Genomic DNA, 16315 nt, shown 5'->3' on the forward strand with positions numbered 1-16315 from the left:
GGCATACTCTCCTGGCACTGACAACGTTGTACTGAAATTATCTGCAAGTCTGGTACACTCTCTTATACTGGAAGCTTCTCAAGGTCAGTGACAGTATCATATTTTTCTCTAAAAAGTGATTTAGTGCCTGGCACACAATGTTCAATAACTGTACTTTTCTTCTATGAGCTTTAAATACACAGTAGAAAAAAAAAGAGTAAAATATCCTAAACTAGATTGTTATTATTTGCAAGTATAAATAATGTAAGTAGCTTGATTATTAATAGTGATTAAATAATCATTATTAGAGTTTTTGAGGGGGCCTGATTCTAACATTCTTCCCTGCCCTGGTAAAATAAGAAATAAAAATACATACCAAAATATTACCTCTGTTATTAAAACTAAGTTGGAGAAAGAAGCTTGGGCTGAGACTCAGGTGAGCTTGTTAAATAAATACCTGAATTCGGCATACTACCTTCCCTGCCCCAGATTATACTGGACGGGCCAGGGTTCTGCATGGCTGGGGACCTGCTTGGAAAAGATGCATGACATAGAGAAGCAGACGAGAAGGCCTGCTACTTGTGGGGCAGCTCATTCCAGTAGGCTTATGCCAACTTACTCTTTTTCAAATTTACAACACACATAATTCATTCCAAGTCCTCTGGGGAGAACACATTAAAGGACAAAGAGGCCAGGAACAAAAAACTGAGGAAACATCAAGAGTGCAGAAGCATTCCCACCTAACATGAGTATTATTTTATGTGTTTAATTAATGGCTAACTTTTTAATAAGAAAACATTCTCTTTATCTTTTTCTCCTTTCTTATTGCTTCCTCTCTCTGTTGCCAACATCCCTTATTACAAGATATCATTACAAGTATGACAACCAGAAAAGGATGTCAGTGGTAATTTTGGATTGAGTTCTTTTTCCTTTGCCTCAAATTTGAACAGAAACTGAAAACATTCATGAACCTGAAAACAACAAATCTTATAAAAATTCCTATTTATGATTCATAAGATAATTCTTTCTATTTTGCTCATTCTTTCAATGTATAGAAATTATGCTCTGGATTATGGTGCAAATTGATTAGAAAGATCTGTTACATATAGAGTTGTCTCCTAGCAAGGGAGGTTATAGGTGGTCAAATTATTACATAAAAAGAAACTTTAGGGTGAATATATATCAACATAAAGGGTCATAAAATTCTGGGATTTTAAATACTTTCCTGCAATTTCATTGAATTTTTCATTGTGTAAATGCACTGACTGACAAAGTACTGTAACTTTAGATAGATCTATAAGAGGCTTTCATATCATGCTGCACAGAAGGAACAAGCATTCTTTTCTGCTTTTCTGTCTTGAATCCCAAGCAGTTCCCCAATCATGGGGAATCTTAGTCCAGTCCAGCATAGTCTGGGGCTGGGTAGCTACTCTCCACAATTCTGGTGTTTAGTTAGTAAGCTCACTGGACCCTCAGACTAATTTTTGGTATATATTTTACTTCTGCTTTATTCAGGGGCAAGACCTTGTGTACATTAATAGTACATAGGACAGTTATACCTATATATACTCTAACTCTTATAGATAGTTTTGTACTTATTTCACTTGGGTAACCTATGTCAAACACATTCTAGAGTATTAGAATTCTAGGATAATTTTTTTACCAGGAGTGAAATAATATGACACATACTACTTGGATGTTTATAAGCAATTAATGTAAAACAGTTATAAGTCAAACAGAAACTCCTTGGTAAAGTTAAAAGGAATAATAAGCAATCAAGTGGATGAAAGATTCTTAGGTACATATTAAAACATAAGTTAAAACATTGATGTAGAACTGTGAGCTAAAAGAGAAAAAAGAATGGCAGAAAGAACAGCAAAAGTTAGGAATACTATGAATCTGTATGACTAAGTTGTAGAAAGTGTTTTTACAAATAGTGGCTTTTCTTACAAGTTCAAATGTGCTTTTAAATTTTTTGGAAAACTCATATGTATATTTATACCTGTTTATCTCATATCCATCTCTTTATACAATGTGTCATGAATCAACGATATTTTATTTGAAGAATGACATGTTTTACCTGAAGAACTTTATTTCTATAATAAATTATCTGTTTAGTCCTTGAAACTATCATATCTACACCAAATTATTACTAAGTTACCCACCATCTTTTCCATCATTGTCTGTGACTTCAGTCTTTGAGGTACAAGTCGGATACTTATTTCGCAGCATAATAAAGTCGTTCAAAAGATCCAAATTATTCTCCCATTTTTTACCATGTTTAAAAGATGCTTTTTCAATTTTTGAAGAGGAAGATGATTCAGTAGATGGTACTGTGCTGTCAAGTTCCAAGTGATCTTTATTTCCTTTATTTTGGATTATTCCATAACCTAGTTCTAGGTCATTCTTTGGTTTTTCTTCTTTTCTTGGTCTTTCAACAGAGACACATTCATCAGAAAGATGCAAATCTGATACTTCTTTAGTCGGAGATGGAGTCTTTCGTGGAGGTGATAAATGATCATTTGTAGATTGCTCATTAATAAGTATAAGAGGAGAGGAACAATCTTCATGTTCTAACCGTGCTGAAAATGGAAAATAAAAATATCCAATGATTTTCATGCCCAAATGGGTGTTCTACTAGGGTATTAAGATAACTTTTAGTTCTAGGTTTTTATTAATATAATGTGATCCTTAGGAGGACTTTGTTTACTGCTTTTAAAATCAATGTTTTCATGAGGTATGCCTGTATTGCTATGAACTTTCCCTTTAGTACTGCTTTTACAGTGTCCCACAGGTTTCCAGAAAATTGCAGAGGAAGGTAAACTTCCAAACTCATTCTGTGAGGCCACCATCACCTTAATAACAAAACCTGACAAAGATGCCACACAAAAGAAAACTACAGGCAAATATCACTGATGAACATAGATGCAAAAATCCTTAACAAAATTCTAGCATTCAGAATCCAACAACACGTTAAAAAGATCATACACCATGACCAAGGAGGCTTAATCCCAAGGATGTAAGGATTCTTCAATATCTGCAAATCAATCAATGTAATACACCACATTAACAAATTGAAAAATAAAAGACATATGATTATCTCAATAGATGCAGAGAAAGCCTTCGACAAAATTCAACATCCATTTATGATAAAAACTCTCCAGAAAGCAGGAATAGAAGGAACATACCTCAATATAATAAAAGCTCTATATGACAAACCCACAGCAAACATTATCCTCAATGGTGAAAAACTGAAAGCATTTCCCCTAAAGTCAGGAACAAGACAAGGGTGCCCACTTTCACCACTACTATTCAACAGTTTTGGCCACAGCAATCAGAGCAGGAAAAGAAATAAAAGGAATCCACATTGGAAAAGAAGAAGTAAAACTCTCACTGTTTGCAGATGACATGATCCTCTACATAGAAAACCCTAAAGACTCCACCAGAAAATTACTAGAGCTAATCAATGAATATAGTAAAGTTGCAGAATATAAAATCAACACACAGAAATCCCTTGCATTCCTATACACTAATAATGAGAAAATAGAAAGAGAAATTAAGGAAACAATTCCATTCACCATTGCAATGAAAAGAATAAAATACTTAGGATTATATCTACCTAAAGAAACTAAAGATCTATATATAGAAAACTTTAAAACACTGGGGAAAGAAATCAAAAAGAACACTAATAGATGGAGAAATATACCATGTTCATAGATAGGAAGAATCAATATAGTGAAAATGAATATACTACCCAAAGCAATCTATAGATTCAATGCAATCCCTATCAAGCTACCAGCGGTATTTTTCACAGAGCTAGGACAAATAATTGGAGAAGGAAATGGCAACCCACTCCAGTGTTCTTGCCTGGAGAATCCCATGAGTGGGGAAGTCTGGTGGGCTGCCGTCTATGGGGTCACACAGAGTTGGACACGACTGAAGCGACTTAGCGGCAGCAGCAGCAGCAGAACAAATAACTTCACAATTTGTATGGAAATACAAAAAACCTTGAATAGTCAAAGCAATCTTGAGAAAGAAGAATGGAACTGGAGGAATCAACTTGCCTCACTTCAGTCTCTACTACAGAGCCACAGTCATCAAGACAGTATGGTACTGGCACAAAGACAGAAATATAGATCAATGGAACAAAACAGAAAGCCCAGAGATAAATCCACATACCATGGACACCTTATCTTTGACAAAGGAGGCAAGAATATACAATGGATTAAAGACAATCTCTTTAATAAGTGGTGCTGGGAAAACTGGCCAACCACTTGTAAAAGAATGAAACTAGAACACTTTCTAACACCATACACAAAAATAAACTCAAAATGGATTAAAGATCTAAACGTAAGACCAGAAACTATAAAACTCCTAGAGGAGAACATAGGCAAAATAAATCGCAGCAGGATCCTCTATGACCCACCTCCCAGAATACTGGAAATAAAAGCAAAAATAAACAAATGGGGCCTAATTAAACTCAAAAGCTTCTGCACAACAAAGGAAACTATAAGCAAGGTGAAACGACAGCCTTCAGAATGGGAGAAAATAATAGCAAATGAAGCAACTGAACAACAACCAATCTCAAAAATATACAAGCAACTCCTGCAGCTCAATTCCAGAGAAATAAACGACCCAATCAAAAAATGGGCCAAAGAACTAAATAGACATTTCTACAAAGAAGACATACAGATGGCTAACAAACACATGAAAAGATGCTCAACATCACTCATTATCAGAGAAATGCAAATCAAAACCACAATGAGGTACCATTTCACGCCAGTCAGAATGGCTGTGATCCAAAAGTCTGCAAGCAATAAATGCTGGAGAGGGTGTGGAGAAAAGGGAACCCTCTTACACTGTTGGTGGGAATGCAAATTAGTACAGCCACTATGGCAAACAGTGTGGAGATTCCTTAAAAAACTGGAAATAGAACTGCCTTATGACCAGCAATCCCACTGCTGGGCATACACACCAAGGAAACCAGAAGTGAAAGAGACACATGTACCCCAATGTTCATTGCAGCACTGTTTATAATAGCCAGGACATGGAAACAACCTAGATGTCCATCAGCAGATGAATGGATAAGAAAGTGGTGGTACATATACACAATGGAGTATTACTCAGCCATTAAAAGGAATATATTTGAATCAGTTCTAATGAGGTGGATGAAACGGGAGCCAATTATACAGAGTGAAGTAAGCCAGAAAGAAAAACACACCAATACAGTATACTAACACATATATATGGAATTTAGAAAGATGGTAATGTTAACCCTGTGTGCGAGACAGCAAAAGAGACACAGATGTATAGAACAGTCTTTTGGACTCTGTGGGAGAGGGAGAGGGTGGGATGATTTGGGAGAATGGCATTGAAACATGTATAATATCATACAAGAAACGAATCGCCAGTCTAGGTTTGATGCATGATACAGGATGCTTGGGGCTGGTGCACTGGGATGACCCAGAGGGATGGTACGGGGAGGGAGGTGGGAGGGGGGTTCAGGATTGGGAACATGTGTACACCTGTGGTGAATTCATGTTGATGTATGGCAAAACCAATATAATATTGTAAAGTAATTAACCTCCAACTAAAATAAATAAATTTAAATTTTAAAAAATCAATATTTTCTCTGAATAAAATAATTTTTTAAAGGATAAAAATTCAGCACCTCTTTTCCTACTACTGGAGCTAAGGTTACTGGGCAAAGAAATAATTCCAGCCTGTTGCCAATAGGCTTACAGCTACTCACAGCCCTAGAGGTAACAGTTATTCTAAGGTAAGAGTCAAAAACTTATGTACCAAGCAAGCCACAGGCCAGAAGAAAATACTTGCAATACATACACTTTAAAAAAGACAATATCCGATATATATAAAGAACTCTTATAACTTAACATTTTAAAAGAACCCCAATTAAAAATTTGACAAGATACTTGATTAGTACTTTATATTAAGGTATGCACATGCTTAATATGGACACATTTTGAAAACATGCTAAATGAAGTAAGTCAATCACAAAAGACCACATATTTCATGATTCTATTTCTACAGAACATCCAGAATAGACAAACTTATAAAGACACAGAATGCGAGTGACTGTTAATGGGTACAAGATTCCTTTTAGGGGATGAACCAGAATTTCATTTACAGAGCCCCACTCTGGCTTCCATACTTGGGGTCATTCACCAGGAAGGTGAGTCCCCAGAATAGTTGACATTGAAGGCTTCTTGGGCTTTTTTTTCAGGAGAGCTGTAGGAAAGTGTCCACTCTCAAAAGAGGCACACAAAATCTCACTCACCCTGAGTCCCAGGGCAGAGGCAATACTTTGAAAGGAGCCTGAGTCAGACCTACCAGCTGATCTTGGAGAGATTTCCAAGAAGGCAGGGCAATTGGAGCTCACCCTTGGGACACAGATGTTGGCAGTAGCTGTCTTTTGGACACTTGTTCTGCCATGAGGATTCTAGTGCTGATAAGTGCCATTTTGATATCCTCCCTCTAGCCTATTAGCACTGGGTCAGGCCCCACCCACCAGCCTTTTGGGCATTAGTACTGAGATTCCTCAGGCCCAGGAGCTAGCTGTGTGGGGACACAATACCACCTGCCAGCAGGACCCCCAAGCCCCCAGCCACCCTGGGATGTGGTCCTGCCCACCAGAAGGCCAAGGAAACATACCTGCCCACCAGTGGCTGGACAACAGCCCAGGATCTCTTAGGCCTCAACCTCCCCACCAGCAGGCCAGTATCAGCTATGAGACCCCAGGACCTGGTTCCATCTGCCAGTGGGTGGGCACTAGCCCTGGATCATCTGAGCCCTACCACAGCCCATCAGTAGGCTAACATCAGCTCTGGGACACTTTGGGCTCCTCAACAGCCACCTGAGGGTATAAAACCCACCCACTATTTGGCTAATCCCAGCCTCAAAACCCTACAACTAGCCATATCAAAAACCAGTTCCACCTACCAGCAGGCTGACACTAGATCCAGGACTCCCAGCTTTGCAGCCAGCCATTCTGGGATCTGGATCCACCCATGGGTAGGTCAACAGTAATCCTGGGGTCTCCAGCTCCACAGCCAGCCACTTTGGGACCCAGCCCCACCCACTAGTGGCCAGTAGCCTCCACACCAGAGCAGGGTTTGGCAACCAACTGGACAAGCGGTCAGCCACACCTATCAGACCACTCACATTAGTCAATCTGCCACAACAGAATTGCCTGTACAGCCCACACAGGGCTGTGCAAAGTGCATATAGCTCTAGGGCATATAGCTAGAGCATATAGCTCTAGTGACCAGAGGGAGTGCACTACTGGGACATACACAACTGCTCCAAAAGACCACTTTTCCAAAACTAGGAAACATACCCAAACTACCCCACACATAGAAATAAAAACTGTGAATTAGGCAAAATGAAGAGACAGAAGGATATATTCCCAATAAAGGAAAAAGATAAAACCCCAGAAAGAACTAAATGAAGATAAGCAAACTACTCAATAAAGAGTTCAAGGTAATGATCATAAATATGCTCAAGGAATTTGGGAGAACATAGACATAAAGTTCCTAAATAAAATACTAGAAAAAGTTCCTGAATAAAATCTTTTAAAAAATCCACAGAAATAAAATTCCTAAATAAAATATTTAAATTGTATCAAGTTTAAAAATGCTTAATGACTAAACCTTTTGGTATCAAAGGATGATTTCTATTGTTGAAAAGAGATTACTAGACATTACTGAACACTTAAAACTCACCTGTCAGGTCGAAAAATAATGGTGCTGGTTTACACCTAGGCTGACGTACACAGAAAATGAGCTAGAAATTATCATTTATAAAAGGAAATAAGGTCTCTTTAACTGAAAATGTCTAGAGATTTAAAGCTCAGACTACAGAATTTTAGAACAGAAAGAGACTTAAGGATTAGTTTGTCAAACTTCCTCATTTTTTCAAGGAAGAAAATGGGGCTTAGTGAAGGTCAAAGTTATAAATTCTGGCAGAGCCAGAATTATAGTAAATGCTGGAATTTAGTTGTATTTTCCCAATTACCTCCTGGAAAGCCAATATCTAACATTTTCTCATTCTGAAAATATTTACAGAAGTGATGTTTACTATTATACTTACGTTCTACTTGAGGCACATTTGTAGGTAAAAATGTCTCCAATTTAGTATCATTGGAAGATAAATTATTATGACACAAATATGTACTTAGAGGTTCCAAAGTTTCTGGCAGATTTAGTCTTGCTTCTTTCCACCACTCTGCATTTACAGGATTAACCACAAGTTTTTCGTCTTCAACAGAAAATATCTTTTTCACATCTGTAAGTGAATATTGATTGTTGGGCTCTTCGATTCTTGGCACTTAAAAAATCAAAACAAACCAAACAACAAATATGAGAAACAATCCACAGGGCAAAAGAATGAAAAAAAAAACAAAAAACAGAATCACACTAGAAATCTCTTATAAAGTAGACTTTTACAAATTAGAATAAAAATAAAACAACCATATCTAGTATTTCATTTTCAAGATGCTAATATTTGTAAAAGTCTAAAATATTATAGCAACAGAAGTCACATAAAGGTTTTTTTCAATATATGGAAATATCATGAAGTTAAATATTCTACTATTTAGCAGGAAATAAAACTTTTTTATTTTGTTTGACTGTTTTAGTAATTACTAAATTAGTACATTCAATAATATTTTGAAGAATTAATGTAAGATTTATTAAATCAGAAATTTTCTCATTATAATGAGCCTAAATAAGAAGATATGTTTTATCAGATTTTATGATAATTATCATTTTAGATATTGTGGCACAGAATTTTCCATTACTTTTTTAGCTTAAGTAGGGAAAGAGATGGAGAAGGAAATGGCAACCCACTCCAGTGTTCTTGCCTGGAGAATCCCATGGACAGAGCAGCACGTCCAACAACAACAATACATTTCTACTGATTGTACATTTTCATCTATACTTTTTATTTAGCATTCAAAATCAATTTTTACCTCTAATAAAAGATGAGTTCAGAGAGCTTTGGCAGCTTTCTAATTGGCATAGCATATGGTATTTGTTAGCTGATTCTTCAGCAGTAAGCAAATTACTGAAAAAGAAGAGTTAAAGTTTAATATTAGATAATATATATAAGACAATATAACAATGGACCCAAGTCCATTCTAAACAGAATTTCTGGAGCTTCTACTGGCTGAGGATCAGAACTATAAAAAATTTCTGTCTCCTCTACCTTTCCAGGAAGTAAAAGATCCTTAAGTTTAGTTCAGGTCCTTCAGTTTTGTGGGTGAGTGACTGATGTGTCTGTGTGTTTTGGTATTTAGGAGAGAAGGAAGTATGTATGACAAGCAGTGAAAATCAGTAAATACAGCTCATTAGTAGGTACGAGGTCAAAAATTAGTATGTAGCAGGAACAATGGACTGGTTCAAAATTGGGAAAGGAGTACGTCAAGGCTGTATATTTAACCCTGCTTACTTACCTTATATGAACAGTACATCACGCAAAATACCTGGATGAAGCACAGGCTGGATGAAGCATAAGTTGCAATCAAGATTGCCAGGAGAAATATCAATAACCTCAGATATGCAGATGACACCACCCTTATGGCAGAAAGTGAAGAGGAACTAAAGAGCTTCTTGTGAAGGTGAAAGCAGAGTTGAAAAGCTGGCTTAAAATTCAACATTCAAAAAATGAAGATGATGGCATCCAGTCCCATCACTTCATGGCAAATAGATGGGGAAACAATGAAAACAGTGACAGATCTTATTTTCTTGGGCTCCAAAATCACTGTAGACAGTGACTGCAGCTATGAAATTAAAAGACACTTGCTTGCTCCTTGGAAGAAGAGCTATGACAAACCTAGACAGTGTATTAAAAAAGCAGAGCAAAAAGTAAAATTTAAAAAGCAAAAAATTGCTGACAAAGGTCCATCTAGTCAAAGCTACGGTTTTTCCAGTAGTCATGTACAGATGTGGGAGTTGGACCATAAAGAAGGCTGAGCACTGAAGAATTGATGCTTTTGAACTGTGATGTTGGAGATGACTCTTGAGAGTCCCTTAGATTGCAAGGAGATCAAATTAGTCAATCCTAAAGATCAGTCCTGAATACTCTAGCCACCTGATGCAAAGAGCTGACTCATTGGAAACGACCCTGATGCTGGGAAAGATTGAGGGCAGGAGGAGAAGGGGACAACAGAGGACAAGATAGTTGGATGCCATCACTAACTCAATGGACACGAGTTTGAGCAAACTCTGGGAGACGATGAAGGACAGGGAAGCCTGGCATGCTGCAGTCCAGAGATATTTTCTTTGGTCACATATAAAAATATATTCACAAGTCAGCAATCAGTTAGTGTAGAAATAAAGGGGTCGCAAAGAGTCAGGCACAACTAAACGACTGAACAAGAACAACAGGGAAGAGACTGTTAATTCACAAACCCTTTAATCTATGCCCCAAACCTTCCACACCCTCTTAAGTGAGAAGTGATCATATTCTGTGTCTCTGTTCATATGTGACCCCGTGGACTGCAGCCCACTAGGCTCCTTTTTCCATGGGATTTCCCAGGCAAGAATACTGGAGCGAGTAGCCATTCTCTTCTTCAGGGAATCTTCCTGACCCAGGGATTGAACCCAGGTCTCCTGCATTGCAAGCAGATTCTTTACCATCTGAGCCACCAGGGAAACCCCACAGATCATACATGAACATGCTAACTGTAAGTACTGCTAGTTCAATTGACAATTCTGGGTAGTAGCAGACAACTAGATCTTATGTCTAAATCACCCAATTTACTCACATGACCCAAAAATCTTGCATGTGGTGGTAATATTTGAGAAGCTAGACAGTTCTTAAACCTTGCCAAGGTCTCTTTGACAACCTGATACCTCAGATTGTAGGTTATCTTAAAGTAAAAGGAAAGATAAATATTTAGGCAAACCAAGTCCTGCAGAAGATCATAATATAGACAAATGACCTCCTTCTTAATCGAGCTTTCTGAAGACATGTCTGAATTTGATATTTTCTTTGGTCATATATAAAAATATATTCACAATTCAGCAATCAGTTAATGTAGAAAAAAGGCTTCACACCACACAGACATTTTTTTAGCACCATACAATCTAGCACAGAGTTTTACATGTAATAGGAACTAAAAATATTTGTTAACTGGTTATATCAGTCCCTGGTGGCTCAGACGGTAATGCGTCTGTCTACAATGCGGGAGACCCGGGTTCAATCCCTGAGTCGGGAAGATCTCCTGGAGAAGGAAATGGCAACCCACTCCAGTATTTTTGCCTGGAAAATCCCATGGATGGAGGAGCCTGGTAGGCTACAGTCCATGGGGTTGCAAAGAGTCGGACACAACTGAGTGACTTCACTTTATATCTCTAGCCAAACTGTTGTGTTCTGAAACAAAAGTAATTAGGGCCATAAAAGCAAGTTAAAATTATAATAATATTACATATTATTTTTCTTTTCTGCTTTTTAAAAATTATTTGTTCTCTTTGTTTTCAGTTTCACAGTTGATGTATAAGTTTATTTTTAAATAGGGATTTTTAAGTTTTTATGTTCATGAACCAATGGAAATGATTTCCAGTGATGAGACAGTTTCTTAAAGTTGTTTCAAAAGGCCCTAAAACCTTTGGCTAACTGAAAAGTCTTTTTGTTCTAACTGGCAAATCATACAGATAAGACTTAATTTCATAAATTCTCATTAGATGTTTGAATTATAACAATAAGTAGGTATAAAACATGTGTGATTAAAATGAGTTTACCGCAGTTTAAATAAACACTTTCAATATGACAAATTCAAGATTATATTAATTCCAGCTAGTCTTTGTTTCTAATTGACAATCTGCCTTAACAGATGCAAACCAGTCAATCCTAAAAGGATATCAACCCTGAATATTCATTGGAAGGACTGATGCTTAAGCTCCAATACTTTGGCCACCTGATGTGAAGAGCTGACTCATTGAAAAAGACTCTGAAGCTGGGAAAGATTGAGGGCTGGGGGACAGAGGATGAGATGGTTGGATGGCATTACTGACTCAATGGACATGAGTCTGAGCAAACTGTGGGAGATAGTGCAGGACAGGGAAGACTGGTATGCTAAAGTTCATTGGGTTGCAAAAAATTGGACATGACTTAGAGAGTTAACAACAACAAGGAGGGTATATGGAGTAAGTAAAAGAGTAAAAGAACACACACAAAAAGAAATATAGGCCCTGCAAATAAAAGATAAAAAATCCTGCACCTTAACAAAGGGATTAAATATTTAAACAAATTATAGAGTTTCTATACTTGTCTCATGCTATTTTGTTAGAGCTCGTATCTGATATGGACAGTTCTAGTTCATGGTAGAGTTCTGCATAGCTCTAAAACAAAATTTACTCCTCCTAAAGGAAATCCTTCTTTGCCTGAAGATGAAGATAATTGGTACGCTCAATGTCAGCTTTCTTTATTTTATGCTGTGACACTCTCCTGAGACCATTAGTAGAAGCCTGAGCAGCTAGTGATGAGATGCTCCAGTTGCTTCCAGTAATCCAATAGCATTCTCTTCTGGCAGATTAGCCAATCACAACTAAGAACTCAGAATATGTACTATTATTATCCCAATATTATAGATAAGGAAGCTGAGGCACAGGACAATTAAGATCACAGAGCTAGTAAATGACAGAGCCAGACAATCTGGCTGTACTTCAGGGCTATTAACTACTTACTATGGGCTGAATTGTCCCCGCTCAAATTCATATGTTGAAGCCATAACACTCAGTACCTTAGAATGACTATATTTGGAGGTAAGGCCTTTAAAGAGGTAATTAAGTTAAATGGGGCGATTAGGGTGGCTCCTAATCCAGTACAACTGGTGTCCTTTTAAGAAGAGATCAGGACATAGACATGCATGGAGGAAAGACTACATGAAGACAGAGGGAGGAGACAGCTTTCTACAAGCCAAGGAGAGAGGCCTCAGGAAGAATCCAACCCTGCTGATATCCAGATCTCAGATTTCTAGCCTCTAGATTCTGAAGAAATAAATTTCTATTGTTCAAGTCACTCAGTCTACGGTATTTGTTATGGCAGCCCTAGCAAATCAATATACTACTACACTATATTTCATGGTAATGAGTGCCAATAGAGACAGTGTCATTGGTAAGCATCCACTGGCAGTTTTCTAAGCAGATGGTTTAAGTTTAAAATTAAAATTTTTGAGTGGTTTATATTTGATGGTGATATATTCACATTCAAAATACTAAAAGTATAAAAGAGCCTAGCTGTATCACTTACTAGCTCCTATATATTGTGTTTACCTAGTTCCTTTCTGGGCTCAACCAACATTACTTGATTTTCACATGTCCTTCTAAAGATATTCTGTGCATATAAAAACAGTTATGTACATATATGTTCATATATTCCCATCAGTTTCTTATTATAAACACCATTTAATCTCTTATATTTTTTTCACAGAAATACTTTGGAAACTGACTTTATATGTGGAGATTTAATTAAAGATTGCTTCTTCTGAATTGCAATTTGAGTTCTAGATATAATCTTTACTTACATTTTACAAACAGGAGAAGATGGAAATGTCTGAAGTTCTGCACATAATGAATTCACTGAAGAATGGTGGTTTGTTAGGTCTAGACGAGTTAATGGCATTCCTAACTCTCCTGGAATATATATAAATTAATAAAAATCATGTTATATAAACATTGAATAAATATGTATGATTCGTGACTTTTGTAAGCAACTATTACGTTCAATCATTCTGTTACAACAAAAAATTTCAATCGAAATAAATTTGGATTATTTGAAATACAAAATAAGTTTTAAATTTCCATCTATATAAAGGACTACATATATATCACATGGTGTCTCAACTTTGATAATGGTGATTTTTAAAAAATACAATGATAACTGAACTTTATTAAATTTACCATTTAAGATAAATTCTAAGACTTTATGTGTAATAATGTTTTAAATTCTGACAACTAATACTGTCAATACTTAGGACACAGTGCTATTTTTATCTCTGTACTAAATACTGGTGATGTTAAGCAAACAGTATTAATAGAGAGTAATTCTTCACCTTAAAAAGTCTGGAGACTAGGTGGGCTAGCACAAAATTATATTTTTATACAGTGGGTTTGAAAAAATAATCATCATTTATGATACAGAGCCAATGTGTTTCTATCACTCTCATAAATAAAACAGCATACTTCCAAATAGATGATTAATTTGATCCAGATAAAAATGTAACTAAGTAACAGTATTGTCAGCACAGTTCGAAAGCAACATAGTCTGGCATTGCACTGGAACAAAAGATAATTCTGACCTTCCAAATTTGGTAGGATAGTAATATTAACAATAATGATAGGATTGCTTTGAGGATTAAAAAGTTAAATTTACAAAACTGTAATAACGGTCAGCAAGATTGTTAATACTGAGGTAAAATTTTATTACTGAACTATAAAATTATAAGATTTCTGTTTTTAATATTAATACTATTTCCTTCATTCCTCTTTTTCAATCTTTGTAACTCTCCTCTATATATTATTCAATTTTGATGCTTGAAGGATGTTAACGATAGGAACAAATGTAAGGGATAGATAAAAGAACTTGGTTTGCAATAATCAAGTTTTAAACATGAAAATTGTCTCTTAGTAGACTTTATATGTGAATGTATTGTACTTTTACATCATATATAGATATTCCCTGATAAACTCAGTGGTTTATTCAAAATTTCTACCTGGTTGCCTGTACTCTGGTTCATATTGATTTTGAATGGCCAGAATTTCTGTGGAGCTGCATTTTATATCCTCAAGGTCAACTCCATGCTTAATAGTAAGATCTGAAAAGACAAAAAAAAGAAAGTCAGCAAAAGTACTATGATATTAGTTTTCTGTAATCTTGTTCATTCCTCAGTGAACTGTTCATTCCTCAGTTCATTCCTCAATGACTCCTCTGAGGTGTCATTTAGTCTCCATTACAGCCAAGTAAGAAGGCAATGGCACCCCACTCCAGTACTCTTGCCTGGAAAATCCCATGGACGGAGGAGCCTGGTAGGCTGAAGTCCATGGGGTCGCTAAGAGTCGGACACGACTGAGCGACTTCCCTTTCACTTTTCACTTTCATGCATTGGAGAAGGAAATGACAACCCACTCCAGTGTTCTTGGCTGGAGAATCCCAGGGACGGGGGAGCCTGGTGGGCTGCCATCTATGGGGTCGCACAGAGTCGGACACGACTGAAGCGACTTAGCAGCAGCAGCAGAGCCAAATAAGAAGCTTCGCTAGTGGCTCAGCTGGTAAAGAATCTGCCTGCAATGCAGGAGACTGCCTGCAATACAGGATACCCGGGTTCGATCCCTGGATTGGGAAGTCTCCCTGAAGAAGGAACTGGCAACCCACACTCCAGTATTCTTGCCTTGAAAACCCCATGGACAGTGGAGCCTGGCAGGCTAGAGTCCATAGGGTTGCAAAGAGCCAGACACAACTGAATGACTAAACTATCACCACCAGGGCCAAGTAAAGGCTGAGAGCGTAACACCACAGTAATTCGATAAAGTCACTTGTGCTTAACATTAGCATTCATAGATTTGTATCCTTCTAAAAAGCCCATCACTTCCCATCACTTCATGGGAAATAGATGGGGAAGAGTGGAAACAGTGTCAGACTTTATTTTTTCGGGCTCCAAAATCACTGCAGATGGTGATTGCAGCCATGAAATTAAAAGACGCTTACTCCTTGGAAGAAAAGTTATGACCAACCTAGACAGCATATTCAAAAGCAGAGACATTTCTTTGCCAACAAAGGTCCGTCTAGTCAAGGCTATGGTTTTTCCAGTAGTCATGTATGGATGTGAGAGTTGGACTGTGAAGAAGGCTGAGCGCTGAAGGATTGATGCTTTTGAACTGCGGTGTTGGAGAAGACTCTTGAGAGTCCCTTGGACTGCAAGGAGATCCAACCTATCCATCCATTCTGAAGGAGATCAGTCCTGGGATTTCTTTGGAAGGAATGATGATGAAGCTGAAACTCCAGGACTTTGGCCACCTCATGTGAAGAGCTAACTCACTGGAAAGGACTCTGGTACTGGGAGGGACTGGGGGCAGGAGGAGAAGAGGATGACAGAGGATGCGATGGCTGGATGGCATCACTGACTTGATGGACGTGAGTCTGAGTGAACTCCGGGAGATGGTGATGGACAGGGAGGCCTGGCGTGCCGTGATTCATCGGGTCGCAAAGAGTCAGACACGACTGAGCGACTGAACTGAACTGAACTGAAAAAGCCCTTTGGCTACCTGTGGTTTTGAGCTCTGCTAGATGTTCAAGTTCTGGTATAAATTTGATTCAT

At 37.5% G+C, this 16315-nt stretch overlaps 1 protein-coding gene across 1 annotated transcript in view; it reads right to left on the bottom strand.

The window, feature by feature from the left end:
- SHOC1 (shortage in chiasmata 1) overlaps positions 1-16315 on the bottom strand; it is an 88301-nt gene that overhangs the window by 49649 nt on the left and 22337 nt on the right. Inside the window, exons 8-12 of the mRNA XM_052645292.1 lie at positions 14714-14815; positions 13526-13634; positions 8969-9063; positions 8089-8325; positions 2145-2561 (exon numbers count right to left, since the gene is read on the bottom strand). Coding sequence (XP_052501252.1) covers positions 2145-2561; positions 8089-8325; positions 8969-9063; positions 13526-13634; positions 14714-14815 — 960 coding nt within the window. The remainder of the gene's footprint in view (positions 1-2144; positions 2562-8088; positions 8326-8968; positions 9064-13525; positions 13635-14713; positions 14816-16315) is intronic.

Source organism: Budorcas taxicolor, chromosome 8 (genome assembly GCF_023091745.1).
Source record: "Budorcas taxicolor isolate Tak-1 chromosome 8, Takin1.1, whole genome shotgun sequence".
NCBI classification, from domain to species: Eukaryota; Metazoa; Chordata; class Mammalia; order Artiodactyla; family Bovidae; genus Budorcas; species Budorcas taxicolor.